Source organism: Giraffa tippelskirchi, chromosome 11 (genome assembly GCF_054371585.1).
Source record: "Giraffa tippelskirchi isolate mGirTip1 chromosome 11, T2T-mGirTip1v1.2.pri, whole genome shotgun sequence".
NCBI lineage: Eukaryota > Metazoa > Chordata > Mammalia > Artiodactyla > Giraffidae > Giraffa > Giraffa tippelskirchi.
In genome coordinates this window covers 64,743,775-64,763,241 of record NC_137285.1, presented here as the reverse complement: position 1 = coordinate 64,763,241, position 19,467 = coordinate 64,743,775, and the positions used below count along the sequence as shown (strand labels likewise).

The following is a 19,467-nucleotide window of genomic DNA, read 5'->3' as shown; positions in this document are numbered from 1 at the left end:
AGTGTCAAAGCAAATAAAATGCTACACCTAAAGAAAACATCTTAAAATATTAGTAGCGGTTAAATTCACTATCTAGGAAATTAGATTCAAATTCTTCAAGAAAATAGAGCCAAAATATGATTTCATACTTACTGAACTACATTTGAGGGGGCTTCCCTGATAGCTCAGTTGGTAAAGAATCCGCCTGCAATGCAGGAGACCCTGGTTCAGTTCCTGGGTTGTGAAGATCCTGCAATGCGGGAGACCTGGGTTCAATCCCTGGGTTGGGAAGATCCCCTGGAGAAGGGACAGGCTACCCACTCCAGTATTCTTGGGCTTCCCTTGTGGCTCAGCTGGTCAAGAATCTGCCTGCAATTCAGGAGACCTGTGTTCAATCCCTGGGTTGGGAAGATCCCCTGGGGAAGGGAGAGGCTTGTATAGTCCATGGAGTCACAGAGTCGGACATGACTGAGCGACTTTCACTTTCACTCACATTTGAGGAATTCCAGGAATCAGTAGCAAGCTCTCAAGATCTCGGAACAATCCAATGCCTGAAACATGCAGGACATAAATAACACAGCATCTCTTCCCCTCTAAAAACACACCACAATCACCAACTGATCTCAACCCTGAGCCACCCAGTGAAACTCTGCAACCTTTCCTTAAAGGAAACTGCACATAAAAAGGCACAGCTCATTAAAGCCCAAAGGATCCAATGCTAACAAAAGGAACAAGCATGCCAGAGAGGTGCCAACAGTATTCAGTCTATCCCTAATCTGCCCTGTGGCAATATGGAACTTCCCGGCTACCCACAGCTCCTGATCCTCCTTTAGAGACCTTCTGTTTTCTTATTAAAGATTTCTAGATTTCCGATTTCTGATTCTTCCACTTCCTTGAATTCTCTTTTCCTGCTTAGCTGCCTCTTAACTCAGCCTTCACTCGTATTTCTAGTCAGTCACAGTTTTTGTGCTACCATCTATAGACAAGGCCTCTGGCCTTGTGTATGAAATTCAAATTTTGGTTTGTATTTGGATCTTGGCTTTTGTCTCTGATGATGAACTGAAAGTGAAAAAAAAAACAGAACTGTTCAATTTTTTATTATAAGCAGTTTCGATATACATTGATAAAATCTGTAATAGAAGACTAAAGCAAACTGTCTGTGCCCTCAAAGAACTTCATTCCTTGAAACTAACTGTATCCCTAATGAACATAATCAAGTTGGAAATACTATGACTGATCAGAGGTTGTCTTTGGGAACTACAGGTGAATAGGAGTTAACTATGGCCCTAGGATTCAAGTGAAAAACATCTTAATAATGCAATTTAAAAGTAGATGGGTAAACTATGTCTAAATAGAAAATCTGACAAACTAAAAAAAAATGTTTTAAGAATCCTGCAAATTTAAATTTGTAAAGAAAATGAACCAATATGGAAATAAAATGTTTCAAGCACAAGTATCTTGCTCAGCAACTGAATGCCAAACATTCCACTTTGAAAGAATAATTTGATCCATTTTCCCTAAGAACATTGTTAATCATTTGCTATCCACCTAATTTTATCTTTAACTCAGGCTGTCTTTATTAAAAGAAAAACTGAAGGATTCTATTGAGTTGGACAAAAAGTTCATTTCAGTTTTTCTCTATCATCATACAGGCTTCCCAGGTGGCACCAGTGGTAAAAGAACCCGCCTGCCAGTGCAGGAGACGTAAGAGACGCAGGTTCAATGCCTGGGTTGAGAAGATCCCCTGGAGAAGGACATGGCAACCCATTCTAGTATTCTCGCCTGAAGAATCCCATGGACAGAGGAGCCTGGTACACTACAGTCCATGGGGTTGCAAAGAGTCGGACATGACTGATGTGACTTTAGCATGCATATATGTATCATCATACAGAAAAACTCAAACTTTCTGGCCAACTCAATATTTTGTACATTAACAGAAATCACATCTAAGACTTTATTAACTTAGATGACTGTAAAATTTCCAAATTCTGAACTAATAATTGAGAACACTGCTGAAAAGTTTCTTGTAGGGAACCTCCCTTCAGCCCTAAAATTCTGACTCCACCTCCAAATCAGAATCTCTTAAAAATATTTGTAATACCATGGGAGTGGCCATGATACATAAGCAAGTCTATAATGAAGTACAAAAATTACTCTCACTTTGACAATGATTTTCCTTTTTCATTTCCTTTCCTTAACAAATTTGAGAATATCAATTTTAAATTTAAATAGATGCAATCTTCAGTAATATGATTCTGCAACTGTATAACAAATAAATTTTAAGCTATGACTGACAATTATAATCAAGAACAATTATAATCCTCAGTAGGAGACCTTTACAGTCTATTGTTAACTTTCAGTAAGCCAGTATTCTTCTAATAAATATTATTTTAAACACAAAGTAATAACCATCTGAAATACACAGCTGCATTAAAAAATGAAACAAACTAGTGCAAGGGGAGGAGAGTGAGCAGAGACTAACACAGAACAGTAAAAAGAGCAGAAGGAAAATGCCAGAGTGATATCACATCTCTTTCTTCACAATGTCAAATATTTAGTTAGCATATGGCCGAAAGCATGTCTTAATTATCCCTCAAATGCTTTGGAGAAACTTTTTTAAAAGCATGAAATTAAAGAGAATGGTCATAAACATCTCTAAATCATGCTTCTTGTTTTTCATGAGTAATAATAACAGATTTCCAGATTGGTGAGCATAAGGTGTGTCTACACATGACCCATCTGAAATGCTTCTCATTTTAAGCCTAAAAAAAGATTTTTTTTTTAGCCCTCAAAAAAAGATTATCGTGTAGACTTCACCAAGGGTGTAGAAACACTCTTATAAACTGGTTTAAGTAATAAATACTGCAGCTTATATAGAAATTATTTCAAATGAGGATTAGTCACTAACAAAAACAGTAAATTGCTAAAACAAGATAATGAACTCTCAGTAAATCAAAACCAAATGCCACTCCCCCCAGTAAGTAATAAATAAAAAGCTAAATACAGGAAGATCAAAGAGTAGTCTCAATAAAATTTAGCATGAGTTGACAAAACTGAGGTAAAATTTATGTTAAATACTCACCACTAATGTTGAGTTCAAACAAAATTAATTTATAAATAATCTATAATAATACTTTCTAATTTCATACTCTTTCATATTGTTTAAAGTACTTATAAACTTACCCAAATGAAGCAATGTAAACTGGGCTGCCAGTTCCTTTGCATCTTCTAACGTAGTACAGAGTTTGTCTGGCATGAAGTAACTCTGGGATCCATTTGCAATAGCAGGAATAATGATTTTATATACCAAGAGTACTTTCCCATCTTGACTTGTTGTTGAATATAAATAATATTCTGGTGGTGCCCAATTATTTTTGTTGCAGTAATAATCCAAATGCATTACTGCAGAACTGAAATGATTGGATTTTAAAGAATACATACTAATTGGAGTAAGCTTTGTTCCAGGAAAGAATGGGTAAGTGCATCTTTCAATTTCAGGGGGGGCTGGGCTGTGCTGGCCATTGAGACGAGCTGGAAGGGTTGGCGGCTTGCCTAGGATTTTGGGGTGACTCTCTTCTTTGTTAGCAAACACAATCAGATTTTCAGAATTGGGGCTAATCTGACCATTAAGGTGCTGTCTCCAAGTGTTTTCTTTATTTACAGGTTTTGCCAGTGTTACCTCAATACTTGCTCCATCAATGCATTTTCCATTCATTACAGACATGGCAGCCACTGCATCTTCTCGGTTGAAAAAGTGAACAAAAGCATAATCTCTAAGCTTCTTTACTCGCTCAACTGCACCAGGTTTGAATTTATTGAATTCTGCTTTAATTGTTTCCTCAGTGGTTGAGATCATTAAATTTCGCACATAGAGAACTTTCACTCTCTGCATGGTCTCCTCATCAACCTCCTTCTCTGGGTCAGCCCAATCTACCTGGATGGTATGGCCCCACAGTTGGAAGGTTCCTGTAAAAAAATAAATTAATTTGAAGACAATTTAAAAAAATCAAAGTCCAAAATAAGTAAAACTGTTTCTCCAAAGAAGCAGAAACTCAAATACATATAATGTATTTGGTAAAGTATTCGTTTCCTATTCACACAAATTTTTACTAAGATGAATCTAGACAGGACTTACAGTGAAATTAATTTTGGGAGTCAAAAGAACAAATACACTTCAAAGACAGACCTTTACTAGAAGGATTAGGTACTGTCCTTTTTATTTTTATCAAACAACAACTAACAGCTAAACAAAACTGTACACATTCAGTAAATCAGTAAACTGTTATAAATAATTACTCATTTTATAGGATCATATTCTTTTGGTTCATTTGTTTTACTTTCTTAATGTCTATTCCTCTTCAAGGGCACAACATATTTTCATAAACTGATCTACGAGGTACTGCTATTTTTTCAAATGTATAGTAAGGTTAACATAGAAAAATAACCTTTGAAAAAGGATAAATTTACCTGGAATTAGTTTTCTCCTAGCCATAGCAGCAGCTCTGTGAGATTCATATTCCACAAATGCAAAACCACGATTTTTGGTCTTATCAGTTGCACTTGGATAAACAATGACATCTACAACTCCTTCTGTAACTTTCTTCATTTCATCCAAGATTTCTTCTTTCTTCTTTTCTTTCGGAATAGCTCCAATAAATAATCTGCAATTATCCAAGCTTACACACACACCAATAAATTTCCCTGGTCGAATTTCATAATTGTTAAGAATTCTAATGGCTAACTGGGCTTCTTCTTTTGTAGTATACATCACAAAAGCATAGCCTCGATTTTCACCACTAAATTCCATCATAAGTCGAAATTCATATATTTTCCCAGCTCTTTCAAATACAGGAACTAATTCATCTTCATACATATCACGAGGTATTTTTCCTACAAAAACTTCACAGCCTCGAGGTGGAGGTGGACCTTCCCAACCTGAAAGACAAAAATAAATAGACAAATTCTAATAAGGTATTTATGTTGACTATTCAATAATTCATTCCACAGATTAACTGTGAGCCTTCTCCTGCCATGCACGATTACACATGTTGGGGATACAGCAATGAACAAACTAGAAGCCTCCTTCCTTCATGAAGCTTATATTCAATAGAGAAAGAAGACAATGAGTAGTGAGTGCTATGAAGAGAAATAAAGCCACAGAGGGTTGATATTTTTGGTAATCAGGTACATCTTTTCTAAGCACACGAGGTTTAAGCAGAGACCTGAATGAAATGAAGAAATGAGCCTTGAAAATATACCAGAAAAAAGAAAAAGCAAGTGCTTTTTATATTAGTTATATTAGAGCAACACACAGCCAGCAGGTCTGATTGGGAAATGCATACTTGAGGGAGGAGTAAAATGATAGGCCAAGCAGCCATCACTGCAGTTGGAGGCCACGGTTCTAAGTCTCACAGAAAGTTAACTGGAGGGTTTTGAGCAAGGAAACTGTAGTGGCTATTGGCAGAGAGGCAAAACGTTGTATCTAATAATCTGCTTGCATCTAGCATAAACACCACTCCTCTGCTTGGTACTCTTTCTGATTCCTCCCCAAATGCCCTCCTCTTTCATAGCTCGAGTCCACTTTCCCCACTGACCTAATCCTGACATTTCTTAACTGCTACTTAAACCAACAGTAGAATGTTCAGGGAAAGACACGCGTAACAGATAAAATCTACCTCTTTTCCTTCACAACAGTAAAAATGACTGCTGAGGTCTTAAAGTGGTTTCAAGGAAAGAGCTATTTGTTTGGGATACTTGTGGAGATATGTATCTAATGTAAATGACTGCATTAAACATCCAATTTTTTGAACATAAAAAAATCCACACCTGGAGGGGGACCACCAAACTTCCTTTGCCCATTTTCTTGAACCATGTTGTATCCAGTCTTTTCCATCAAAGCAAGTAATGCTGCTTCATTCTGAGTACCATTCCGTACTTTGTTGCATCCATTTGTTCCATCTACAGTTTCTTCATTCATGGCTGCAGTTCCTAAAGCAAAAAGAGAAGCGTTTATGACATAGAGCTCCAGGAGGAATGTATGAAGCATTTCTCTGAGTTGCAAAAAATCAAGAATAGTTGTGGCTGCTATATTCAGACATCACTGAAGCCTTGGCCCCAAAGTTCTTCCCTACAGGGGAAGCTGGAAACCTTCTAATGTCTCTAATCAGTTAAGCAGTACCTTTGTAAGGCATAAGCTACAAAGAAAGGGATGCAAAAGTGAAAAATACAAAGGGACAACAAAAACAAAAGTGGGAAAACAGGAGTAAGTGAAAGGGAGTTAGAGGAGAAAACAGCCAGCAGAAGTAGTAACAAAGTATTCAGAAATTCTAAAATGATATAGCTAAAATTAGGCAACCTAAGAAAGTCCTTCTTAGTTCTAAAGCATCTGAGTTTTCTTCTGAGTGATGAGAAATATAGCTACAAACATCCATTATCATATCCACCACACCCAGTCTTTTTACAGTTCCTCCCAAGCTTTCCAGCTGCATCAATGATACATTTCTGAAGACAACACAGCAGGAAGGCAGCTGATGCCCCCACACAGCTAAAGGCAGCAGTCCAATCAATGCTCTTTATGAAGCTGCCAGTCATTATCAAACTGCCTCCTGAGTCTGCCAAGCAAGCACCAAGAATGAGATTTTTAACTGGCATCTTGAATTCAACAGATTAAAACTGAATGTCATTTTATCCTCCAAACCTGTTCCTTCCTATTTTACTTTATCTCCATCCATTCATCTGGCCAGCCGACAATGGCACCACAAGGATTATTACTCCTCCAAACTGTCACAACCAGAAATTTGAGGACTTAAGCCTGAGGCCTTCCTTTGACTCATAGCTAATCAGCCACAAAAACCTGCATATTTTCCCTTCTAAATATTTCTTGAAATCAATCTTCTCCTGTATATCCCCACAGTCTGTTCTCAATTATATCCTACTTAAATCAGCATAGTCATTTTTCATCACTCAGGATCCACGGGGGATGGTTCTAGAACTCCCAAGGACACCAAAACCCACGTATACTGAAACCTCACATAAAATAGCATAGTCGTTTGCCTAAAACCTATGCATATCTTCCCATATACTTAAACCATCTCTATAGATTACTTATAATACAATATAAACACAATGTTAAGAGTTGTAAATAGAATGCAAATGCTGTATATGCCAGTATGTGTGGCAAATTCAAGTCTGAGGAACTTTCTGGAACTATTTTTCAAATATTTTTGATCAAAGTTTGGTTGAATTTGCCGTTGTGGGACCAAGGATACAGAGGGCTGACTATGCTAGGTTCCTAACCACTGTTTCAGAGATATTGTCCCTTTCAGACAAAATCTCAGTGCTGTCAAGATGATATAAAAATATATACCTGACTACTTTAAGCTTCTACAAATCAAAACTAAGGGGGAAATGAGTGAATTTACTTTATCTTAGAATCAAGAAGGCTCTTCTAAGAAATGAACAAAAAAGCCTCAAAGAAAAATAGTACTAAATTACTTTTACTACCCTGGTGGTTCCAGTGGTAAAGAATCTGCCTGCAATGTGGGAGACCTGGGTTTGAACCCTGGGTTGCGAAGATCTCCTGGAGAAGGGAAAGGCTACCCTGTACCCTTTCCAGTATTCTGGCCTGGAGAGTCCATGGGGTCGCCGAGTCAGACACAACTAAGCGACTTTCACTTCATTTTTACTACATAAGTATTAACTATTTTGAAGGCAGAAAATTACAAACGAGGGGAAATGATCTGCAACACAACATAATAAAAACCTAATTTTCTTAAAATAGAAAGAGCAGCATGGTATCATAATTAAGAGCAAACTCAGGTACCTAAATGATTGCTTAAATGTGAACTCTGCTTCCTCCCCTTACTAGCTATGACTTTGGGCAAGTTTGGCCTTAATTTGTCTCTAAAAGTAGAAAATAACAGTTTCTATTTCATAAGGTTGCTGTCAGGACTAAGCATAAAGTGCTTAAAACAGTATTTTGCATATAAGCACTATAAATTTACTATCTAATTAATACAATAACATATATACTTAATGTTAACTTTTAGGAAAATAATACTATCATATAATAAATTAATAAAACAATTAAAAAAAAAACTGCTGACCAGGGACTGCAAACATGAATTCACTCATTCATTTATTCAATGAATGTTTATTAAGGACAAACTGTGCCAGACACTATTCATTAAGTCTGGGATACATCAGTAAGGTCAAAATCAAAATGGCTCCCTTGCACAGCTTATACTCCAAGAAGAGAAACAAATGATAATACAAGTAATACGTAAATAATACGTGTTAAAAGATAACAGGAGGAGGAAAATGAACAGGGTACATGGATGGGAAAGAGGTTTGCAGAAGACAGTGTACAATTTTAATCAGATAACTAGTATTCAGAGTTTCCTGAGAAGAGAACATTTGAGCAAAGAACTGAGGAACCTGGCCATTGCAGTTATTTGGGAAGAAAAACACAAAAGGAAAACTGAGGACAGAAGCCCAAGAACAGAAGTGTGCGTGGCGCAGATGAGGTCAGCGAGGGGCCAGGATGGTAAAGCCGAGACGAGAACAGGAGATGAACTCAGTAAGGTAACAAGCGGCCACGTCACACAAATCTTGTCAGTCAGGAGCTAAAGGTCCTCAGCGTTGATTCTGAGTAAACGTGGAGCCACTGGAGATTCCGAGCACAAGAGTAATATGATCCTTAAGTTTAAAAGGATTATCTGCCTGCTGTATTGTGAAGTCTGCAGAAGAGCAAAGGCGGAAGCAAGGAGACCAACAAAAACCAAGACTAAAATTCAGGTGAGAGACGATAGTGCCACAGACCAGAAAGGCTGAGGTGGAGGGGAGTCTCCGATGTGAGACATAATTTGAAAGTACATCCAATAGTTTTCTGACAGATCGGATATGAGATAAAGAGAGCTGTCAAGGATAACACCGCAGTTTTGGCCTGAGCAACAAGAAGCAAGGAAGTAGGAAAGGCTGAAATAGAACTTAGAACTTATACTTAGGGGTAAGAGCAGAGTTCAGTTCTGGGCCTGCTAAGTTTGAATATCCACTAAATGACCAACTTAAATGCCTATAAGGCCATGGCAAGGAATCTTACATGAGTGAAAACAAAAGGCAAAATCACAGGATTCTGATAATTACTAAGTACCTAATGTGTACCGAGCACTGTGTTAGATAATAGGGAAAGTGTTCAAGGCAGATAGGAATCTCTAAGATTCCTTTTACATGATTTCATACACCCTGGGCATTAAATTAGAATGATTTTTTTAAGGAAAATTTGATAATCTTATTAAATTCTAAAACGTATATATACTCAGTAATTACTAAGAAATTAACCTACAGATATAGTCGTACAAGTATATACAGATATACACACAAGCATGTTCACTGAAACTGTTCAAAATAAAAAGTCTAAAAAATACCTAGTTGTCTACCAATAGAGGACTGATTTTAAAATTATGGTATAACTACATAATGGAATGTTATGCAGCTATTAAAGAATGTCATAGATTTGTGTGTGCTGATACGGAAAAATATTCAAGCAATATCACATAAGTCGGAAAACAATACATTGACTATGTATCAACCGTGTGTTTTGTTTAAAGATATATATGTATACACTCACAGGTGCTTGTGAATACAAAAATTAAAGACACACGATTTGGGAAAATTTACAAGGAACTTTAACAGTAGTTATCATTGGTAAGTAGGAACGAAGAGTTATATGACCTTAACTTGTCACTGTTCTGAGAATATCAAGAGCATATGCTACTTTTACTAAAAGCAAAAGGTCATTTCAGGGATTTTCCACTGTTCTTTAAAGATAAAATCTAAACTGTCTTTTAAACGAGTCATAAAGGTCTTTTCCTAAACTGCCCCAGCCTCTCTCTCTCAAACTTCACTTCTTGTATGTCAACAACAAAACTTATCCAGTCGCAATTCTGCAAATGTACCATGTTCTTATACGCCAGCCTTTGCACAGGCTGCACCACAGTCCTCCCTTGCTTTCTTTGCCTTTCCCACGCTTAATGGTTTCCAAAAACAAAAAACCAAAAACAAACCATCCTCTACCTTCCCTTCTCAATGCTAAATTAGATACTGCATCTTTTGTACTGCTACCATCTCAGAGGCTGGACTGTCAGTCCCTGCTGCCCCCTCATCCCCCGCCCCCTGACGGATCTTAAGCAGGGTCTGGTCTTTTATTCCCAAATCCCTACCATCGTGTACGTTCCCGGGCACATTCACTAGCTTGCTGCTCAAAGACAGAGACAGGAAGGAAGACACATTGTGGTTTAACTAGACATAAGGGGGGTGGGTTCTAGTTCTCAGTCAACAGATCTTCGACAAATCACTTCACACTTTTACCTTTACTAATTTCTGAACTTCCGTTGTACACTTCTTTCTGCATTCATTTATTTAGCACATTTATACTCTGCATGATGACAGGCACATTACACACATTACCTCATTTAGTACTTACTAAGATATTATTTTCCATTTTAAAAATAAATAAGCTGAGAATAAGAGAGGTAAAAGTCACAGTGCCTATAAATTGATAGTGCTTGGTAGGGTAGATATGCAAATTAGAGACCTGTCTGCCTAAATATGGGATTCTTAAACCTCTACTTTATATTACCCTCATTTTACTTATTTAAAAATCTGAGATGTCCAGAAAGTAACATAATTTACCTGAGATCATATAACCTGAATCTAGATTTTTTTTCACAATAACAGTTTTTTAAAAATGTTTAAAATAACAAATCAATTAAAACTACAGCATGATTTTTAAAAAATACTGTATAAACTTAGAGGGGGAAAATCTATCAATGGAAACTTTTTAGAAAACTCCTAATAAAATAACTTCAAACTTTAATTAGAGATCTTAAAATCATTTAATTCAACCAGTTTTGCTGCAAAGCAGTCACTTATCTTATTTTTGAATTCTTACAACAACATAACTTAGGCTAATTCTTTAATAAAGGTCTTTTTAAGGAATCATTATCTTTTTCCTTGTAACTTTCACCTACAGGTTCTGACTTGATCCTTCTGGTCAAACTGAACATGCCCCTTTCATACAACTGCATTTGAAAAACAATTCTCTCCTTCTCCAGGCTAAACATTATTGTGCGTGTGTGCTAAACCGCTTCAGTCGTGTCCTACTCTTTGCTACCCCATGGACTGTAGCCCACCAGGCTCCTCTGTCCATGGGCTTCTCCAGACAAGAATGCTGAAGTGGGTTCCCAAGCCCTGGGGATCTTCCCGACCCAGGGATCAAACCCGCACCTTCTACATCACAAGCGGATTCAGTTTCTTTAATCCAACATTTTCTAAAATGATATTCGAAGGAAATGGCAACCCACTCCAGTGTTCTTGCCTGGAGAATCCCAGGGACGGGGGAGCCTGGTGGGCTGCCGCCTATGGGGTCGCACAGAGTCGGACACGACTGAAGGGACTTAGCAGCAGCAGCAGCAAAATGATCCTTCCAGGAGCTAGTAGCAGGTCTCAAGAATGTGTTTTATGCCTAAACACACCTGGGCATCACTATACCTCCCTCTCAGGAGCATCACAATGAACAGCAGCATATTTAAGGCCACAAAAACTTCAATAAAAACAAATCTTTCCACTTTAACTCTGTGTTTCCCAAACATTTCAATATGATATCCTAACTTTCCTTGGTAATTAGCTCTCTATAGAGCCATTTGGAAAATGAGTGTATTAACTGCTTCTATGATAGTTCCATGCTACCTCACTAACCTCTTCCCTTTGAAACTGAAAAGGCCACCAGTGCAAAGACAGACACTAGTGTTTGACACAGCTGCATGACACTGACAGTTCAAATTAAGCAAACTGTCAAAACAAACAACAAGAAACTTACATCTGCCTTAGCCTATAACAAGTAACCAGATTTTAGACTCATACTGAATTTCATCTTCTTAGGTTCAACTCACCAGTTCCTCCAACCCTCCTAATCTTTTATCAACTTGAGCCCCATCCATGAAATGACTTAACTTATTCTCCTCTTCCAGGACACAACTTTCACATATTGTCAAGCTTAATTAAGAGCTATCTTTCCAAATAAAATCAAAAAACAACTTAAATCTGCCCAAGTCTGACTAGTGATAGTAACAGAATTCAATACTGGTTTAGTCATTCTTATTCATCTTTGATTCAGAATAAAACATTCTGTCATCTTTATAATAAAATAGAATATTTACTCATTAATATTATTTGGGTACTGATAATTCATTTTAAAAATGTATTTACACTTGAAGAACAGGTATAACTGATATCCTAAAGAACGCTGGTTTTAAATAATACAGTTACTATATAAAGGCCCATTTCCAGAAAAGGTAAAAAGCTGTTCAGCTTTTCTTCAATTCCTCCTTCCATATTTATTTCACCATGGCTGGTAATGTCTCATTTTTCTTTATATGATTTTCAGATTCTTCTAATTAACTGGGAGAAGTAGAAAAAAAGCCTTATCCAAGGAAAAGTCTTAAGTCTGTACATCCAGCTGTGTATCTTACACTATACTTTAGGAATATTTTATTAATGTGGTATAAAATCAGAAAACTATTATTAATAGATTCTTATAAAAGAGATCCTACTCTTTGACACTCAGAATCATTAAAGATTAGCTAACCAGCCTTTTGTCTTTGAATAAACACAATTGTTTCTACTAGCATTCCTTTAAAACTAAGAGCATTTTAATGATATAACTACATTTCCCCATTTAAGACTATTTTATTCTAGGTTTTGCCATTATACCATCACTGCAGACTTTGCAGCAAGAAAATATCAGAATTCAAGTGGACCTTAAATCCCTCAAATTTTACACACTGGAAAATCAAGAGTAAATAAGGTAAAGAAACTTGCTTAAGGTCATAAAACTAGTAACTGAAAAGACCTGGGACCCAAACCCTCCACCTCTAAGAGATTCATAAACTCGGGCTCTCTTCCATCATTTATTCTGTGTGCTTAGTTGCTCAGTCCTGTCGGACTCTTTGCGACCCCGTGGACTACAGCTTGCCAAGCTCCTCTGTCCATGGAATTCTCCAAGCAAGAATGCCAGAGAACTGGTTGGTTCTCCATGCCCTCTTCCAAGGGATCTTCCCAACCCAGGGATTGAACCCAGGTCTCCCACATTGCAGGTGGATGCTTTACCGTCAGAGCCACCAGGGAAGCCCATCATTTATTCTAGAGGGACCTTAACGGACTAAACATCCCGCAGGACATCACACTGGCCCACTAATGACATCATGTTGACACAATGTAGAGAGAAGGAAAGTGTGAGATTTCCATTTTTTAAACATGCTGCAAGAAAAAGGATGAGGAAAGAGAGACTCTAGTTTAATATGTTACCTTACACATGAAATTTACTGCCTGTAACTACAACAGATAAGTACAGATTCTGCTTCTATTTTATCCAAAACAGTACTGGACTTTTTTTTTTACTGTAATGCACAGCCTGCTCCAAATGGCTGATTTCTGCAACCCACCCCACCCTTCCAATTACTTTTTAGATATGTATCTTGGGTTAGCCCATGTCACTGAAGCTGTATTTTTAGATATTATCTAGAGTCCCATGTTTAAATAATAGGCCAGACCCCACATTAAAGACTTTTTTCCTAAAGAGATAGTAAAAATGTATGCTATATTTAGTACATTTCAAGAAATCTCAATCAAAATATAAAAACTTGAAATTGCGGAAATACAAGAGACACTGGAGAGTCATCAATCCCTCTCTCTTTAAAAAGAGTATGTTCTTATCTTAAAGTCTCCCAAACAAATGTAACGTATACATATATCTAATTCACATTTAAGAAAGCTGAAAAATATCTAACATGAAGACCATACTTTATTTAGCCAAAATACGTTTACAAAAGAGCCAGAATTCAAGAACCTCAACCAGAGAATCATAAATCAAATCTAAAGCAGGCATACAGTATTTTTATACTCATTTCAAAACGTTCCAGAATCTGAGAATTACCAAAATTCCAAAGAGGCATAGCAGTCCTATTATACATTATGACAAAGCTGGTATTATCAATTGAAGCTTCCAAGACTCAATTAGTCCTCTGCCACTTTCAGCTGTGGATTCACAGTGCTACGTGTTTTACAAGGTTTCTTCCTTCCCCTGTTGACCCAAATAATCTGAAGAAAGGAAGGAGGGTCCTGAACATGAGAAGGGCATGCAATGTTTATAAAAAATAAAAAGTGGGAAGGGTAGATTAAAAGTTGTTGTCCCCTATGTGGACTCTAGCTTTCACAGATTAAGTTTTTTTTTTTTCCCCCCAACTTTGTACTTTCAAAGATTTCTATCCATCTCTGTTTTAAAGTTAAAGAAGAAAAAAAGAAAAAAAAATCCACTAAACTTTTATAAAGTGGAAGGGCCAAGATCGTTAGCCAATCACAGGATAGATATTCAAGCAGCAATCTGAATCAAGTCTTTAGCCTGAAATGGTTAACTAAATCTGCATTAGTGTTAAGCATCTTAATAACAAAAACGTCAACTTTCAAACTCCTACTGACTTTCAAAATAGAAAATATATTAACGAAAAATAGAAAATATATTAATGAAAAATAAGCACACTTTTAACAAAATATAAGTGAAAATCTTTCATCTAAAAGAATGTCAGTTGTGTTCAAGCTATACTTAAATTGAAACTTGAACTCAACTACTGTAAAAATTTATGAAGTTGTGAAAATGAACATTTTATAAATTTTATTTTGATTTTTAAAAACTAAATTTAACAGTGAAAAAATATTAATTTTAAAAATATCAAAATAGTTATAAAAAGCACATTAGATCTTTAAGGTGTCCCTTAAATTACATGGCATTAAATTGCTGACTTGTTAGTTTAGTTGTTATTGACTGTGGTACATGGCTAGCAGGTCAACAGATTTTTTTAGCAACAACTCATTTTAGTGACAGACTGCACTATAGCAATATGGTTGGAAAAATAAGAAGGATAATCGAAAATTTACAGATGTGTAACTCTAAGGTTAAGCACTATAGCAATATGGTTGGAAAAATAAGAAGGATAATCGAAAATTTACAGATGTGTAACTCTAAGGTTATTTCAAAATAAAAGAGTATAAATGGATCCATTACCTTCCACTTTAAATTACTTTTATTAAAGATGAGAGCACATTTTTATTCATGTATTTTACTTCTAAGTTAAATATATCTATGTATAAAAAGTTTTAGTACCAAGTGTTTCACAACTTCTAGTAATACTGTGGACGGCAGATTTAAATTCAGAAAACACTTAAAAATTGAACTACTTTAAAAATAACTGGAACTAATAATAAATGTCTAAAATAGTGCTTTGAATACAGAAGTGTTATATGCTCTTTGAACTCAGGATAAAGCTATCTACAACAGAACCAAAATTTTTGTGCACTGCTACAAAATTATGCATTACTATTGCTTATATAAGGTCTTCTATAATCTATGTCATGTGAAGCCTGTTATAATTTGAACAGATTTTGGTCGTATTTTCTTTCCTAACCAACCATGAGGTAATAAAACGAAATAAAAAACACAGCATTAATATGCATATCTGGTCAGACTTTACACCAAATCCTCCTTAAATCAGCATGTCTAAGTTTCCTAACAACAAATATGACACTACTAAAAATATAAACCTTAATTTCAGTCCACAAATTGGCATATTCTTGTATGCCTGATAATTTCTACCTCATCATATATTCAGTAAGGCTACATCTTATATTTCAATAAAACGCATACTTCACATTTCACATTCATATTTCAAGTATTATAATCTTAGACAATAATGTTCAAGTTGAACACTCAAATTAAAATTAGCAACCAAAACAGTGCTAATTACAGCACTGCTAATATTTAATAATTGCAGCGCCAGTAGTAATCTTTTATGTCTATTAAAGTGAAAGTCGTTCAGTAGTGTCCGACGGTTCGTGACCTCGTGGACTACAGTCCATGGAATTCTCCAGGCCAGAATACTGGAGTGGGTAGCCTTTCCCTTCTTCAGGGGATCTTCCCAAACCAGGGATCGAATCCAGGACTCCCGCATGGCAGGCGGATTCCTTAGCAGTTCAGCCACCAGGGAAATCCCTTTATATCTATAATGGTACATAATTGCAAACAAGCTAATTTTCAAACCATGTTTTAAATGTGTACTCCGGAAAGAAGTCTATCATTAGAGCCCACGATGAAGTTTAATCCTGAAAGGCTCTAAATGGAAGTTTGTCCAACTCCTGAAGATTCTTGAAAGAAAAATACATCCTTAAAGAAGCAAAATTCTATCAACACGCGAATGTTATTTATGTTAGTCTACATATACACGCAACGTATCCTGCTTCCTGGTACTATAGCAATCCTCAAACACAAAGAGGCAGATTCGTATAAGAAACCACGTCTTTGAAAAGCACCTGCAGATGTCCCGTGTGATAATTGCCCGTATGAGAATCACCATACACGATAAAAGCTATAGAGCATTCATCAAGAGTGTAAAGAGAGAGCTTAAAGAAACGTCGACGTTAGATCAACTGGACTCACATATGAGGCAAGACTGTCCAAATAAACAAAGCCTTTTCACAAGGATTTCAGAATTAATATCAATGCCAGGATGAAACCTAAAGTCTCCCGACTGCCGATTCAGAGGCCTTTTCAGTACCCCAAAGACAGTATTTTTAAAACGAGTAAGTAACACCGTCTGGCCCTAGGAAACGAGCCGGGACCCTGCGCGTATCCCCGCCCGCAAGCCGTCCAGGCTGCGCGCTGCGCGTCCCGGGGAGCGGGGCCAGCATCGGCCCTCCACCCGCACCCTCCACCGTCCACACCCGCACACGAGAGCCCCAGGCACGGGCGGCGGAGAGCCCGGGGCGGAGGGGAGCTCCAGGCTAGTCCCGTTTCCACGACGGGAAGGACGCCGTGATCGCCAAACCTCACCCAGCAGTCGGACGCCTCCGGAGGGGACGCGCGGGCCCGACAACGGCCGCACGGACGCGGCGAGCGGCCTGGCCCCGCGGCGGTCGACGGAGAGAGCGCGCTAGGGGAACGTGGAGGGCAGCCGGCAGGGATGGCCGGAAGGCGGCGGCGGAGAGCGGAAACGAGGCGGCGAGAGGGCCGGGCGGAGGGCGCGGCCGCGGGGCCCCGACGGGCGGCGGGCGCGGGCGGCCCAGGGGACGTCCCGGGGCAGGGAGCCGGGCCGACGGCCGCTGCCCTCCTGCCGCTGCTCAACACGGGGCCGGGGACGGCGCCGCCCGCAGCCAGACGGGGGGGGCGGACGGGGCTCTCTGCGGCCCGGAGGCACGGGCTCCGGCCGTTACGGGCGGTTTGGCAGTGACCCCGCGGCCCCCGTCCCCTCCTCACCCCTTCGGGTCTTCAAATGTTGGTCCTAAATCCGTGGGGCCAACGACCGCAAACCGCCGCCACCGTTTCGGGGACCAGTGAGTCGCGGCGGGGGTGGGGCCGGGGTCGCCTCAAGGGGGAGGGGAGCCCACGAGGAGCGGCTCGCGCGGTCCTCGAGCCCCAGCTGGGTTCCCGGCGGGCGCTGCGCGGTGGCCTAGGCAGCGCACGTGGCGGGACGTCTCGGCCAATCAACGGCCAGCCCCGGGAAGGAGGGCGGAGGCTGGAGGGCGGAGGCTGGGGGCCGGGGCGTGCTGGACCGAGGTTTCAATCCGAAGGTAGTTCGCTGGAGGGGGGAGGGGGTGCTAAACGCTTGGAGTGACAGACCCTTTAGCCAATTGGAGGGAGAGAGCCCGGGAAGGTGGGCATAGACTAATAGCAAAAAAAAAAGTCGTGCGTGTTCTGTTGAGGGGGTTATAAAGCAAGGGCTGTGATTTGAAATTCCTTACAACTTTTACTTAGGAAGACTGTGGATGCGTTGTAAAAGTTTTCTGAGTTTTCAAGTCTTTAGCTGCTAGTCTGACCCAACACGGTCGTGTATATATATATATGGGGGGGGGGGGCTGTGTATGTGCATATACGCACTAAGTCACTTCAGTCGTGTCGGACTCTTTGTGACCCTTTGTGACCCACGAGGCACCTCTGTCCATGGACCTCTTTAAATAAGGACTTGGGGAGGGGTTACGGAAATAGAAGGCAGATTTGCAATAGACTCACAAAGTTAGAATGGTTTAAGTGCACAAGAAAATGGGCTCAATCGGAGACCTAGTAACCTGCCGCTGATCAGTTTGGAGAATGATTTGGCGGTGGCCGAGCTGATGTACCAGGTTGTATGCTTGTGTAAAACCAGCTTTTCAAGGGTACAGTTGTGTGGCTTTCCGCACGCATAATACTGAATTTTGCCTCCTTTAAAGATAGAGCTTGGGTTTATATGGCAGACAAAGAGAAAGATGGCTTTAGAAACCAGTTCCTAAATAGACTCAAAGAATATTAGAACCAGAAAGATCCTCGATTATGTAGCTTCTCCTTTAACAAAGGAGAAACTTGATGCCCAGAATAATCTACTGAGTTACACAGTAACACAGCCCCCTAATTCCCAACCACATGATGCTTTCTTCTACACTAACTAGTGATTTCAGTTTATCATCTCCATATGTTGGAGGCCTAACGAATGTCTTAATTTTTCTTAGTTAATAAGTGTGTGCATATATATATATATAAACAGATATGTACATTTAATGTGTATATTAACAGATTCCAACAATATAGAATGAGCAAGAACTTTAGAATCATACAGATTTGGGCTCAACTCCCTGTGTCACCATTTTTTGATTATGATACCTTGGATGAATCACTTCTCTGAGCCCCAGTTTAAAATGGGATAGGGTGTTTAAATGATTATGTTAACAAATAATGAGCACTTACTGTGTGCCAGAAACAACTTCAAGGGATTTTCACTTATTAGTTCATTTATTTCTCCAAGTGACTTTGGCAAACATGCTAGCCCCCTGCAGCCCCATGTCTCAGATGAAGAAAAGGAGACTCACAGAGCTTAAGCAGTTTCCTGAAGATGGGTTAGCAAGTAAGTGGCTCCAGTTTGAAACCTGCAGACAAAACCAGTATGTTTTACTGTCTAAAAATGTGTGCAGAAACAAGTGCCATCATACCTGGTGCGTACTAGATGCTCAACAAATACTCTTCCCTCAACGCTCTACCCTTCAGGCAGTGAACACCAGTCTCATTTATGAAGGCTGCATGCGTTCAAAGTACAGAAACCAGAAAACCTAGACTGAGAGACCATTCCTATTGATACTTAAGTTTTTTTTTTTTTTCCCTAATGCATTTCCCTACCTCGGGAACCACAAGGATGATAATTATTCTCTTATTTTGATTACTATTTCTGGCTGCTCGTTTATTTCTCTGAAAAAAAGATTACTCACATTCTTAATTTTCATGTTGTTGCCTCTTCAATTCCAAGTAATTCATTGTAATACACATTCTAAATACATATTTTCAAAGTTAAACTAAAATTGTGTTAGACATATTAGTCTGACAAGTTTAATCATTTTTTAAGGAGTTGCTGAAGGATC

At 38.8% G+C, this 19,467-nt stretch overlaps 1 protein-coding gene across 12 annotated transcripts in view; it reads right to left on the bottom strand.

Annotated features, from left to right (window-relative positions):
- The window catches only part of RBM46 (RNA binding motif protein 46), a 57,545-nt gene extending 40,032 nt beyond the window's left edge, over nucleotides 1–17,513 (bottom strand). For 2 of the 12 annotated variants that reach the window (XM_081543273.1, XM_081543271.1), the window contains exons 1-4: nucleotides 16,919–17,513; nucleotides 5,806–5,967; nucleotides 4,447–4,914; nucleotides 3,163–3,945 (exon numbers count right to left, since the gene is read on the bottom strand). In XM_081543273.1, the coding sequence (XP_081399399.1) occupies nucleotides 3,163–3,945; nucleotides 4,447–4,914; nucleotides 5,806–5,956 (1,402 nt within the window). In that variant the 5' untranslated portion in view covers nucleotides 5,957–5,967; nucleotides 16,919–17,513. Of the gene's footprint in view, nucleotides 1–132; nucleotides 259–472; nucleotides 1,039–3,162; nucleotides 3,946–4,446; nucleotides 4,915–5,805; nucleotides 5,968–16,809 lie in introns of all 12 variants that reach the window. The other 10 variants (XM_081543272.1, XM_081543270.1, XR_014069191.1 and 7 more) reach the window with 9 other exon arrangements.
- Between the last annotated feature and the right edge of the window lie 1,954 nt (nucleotides 17,514–19,467).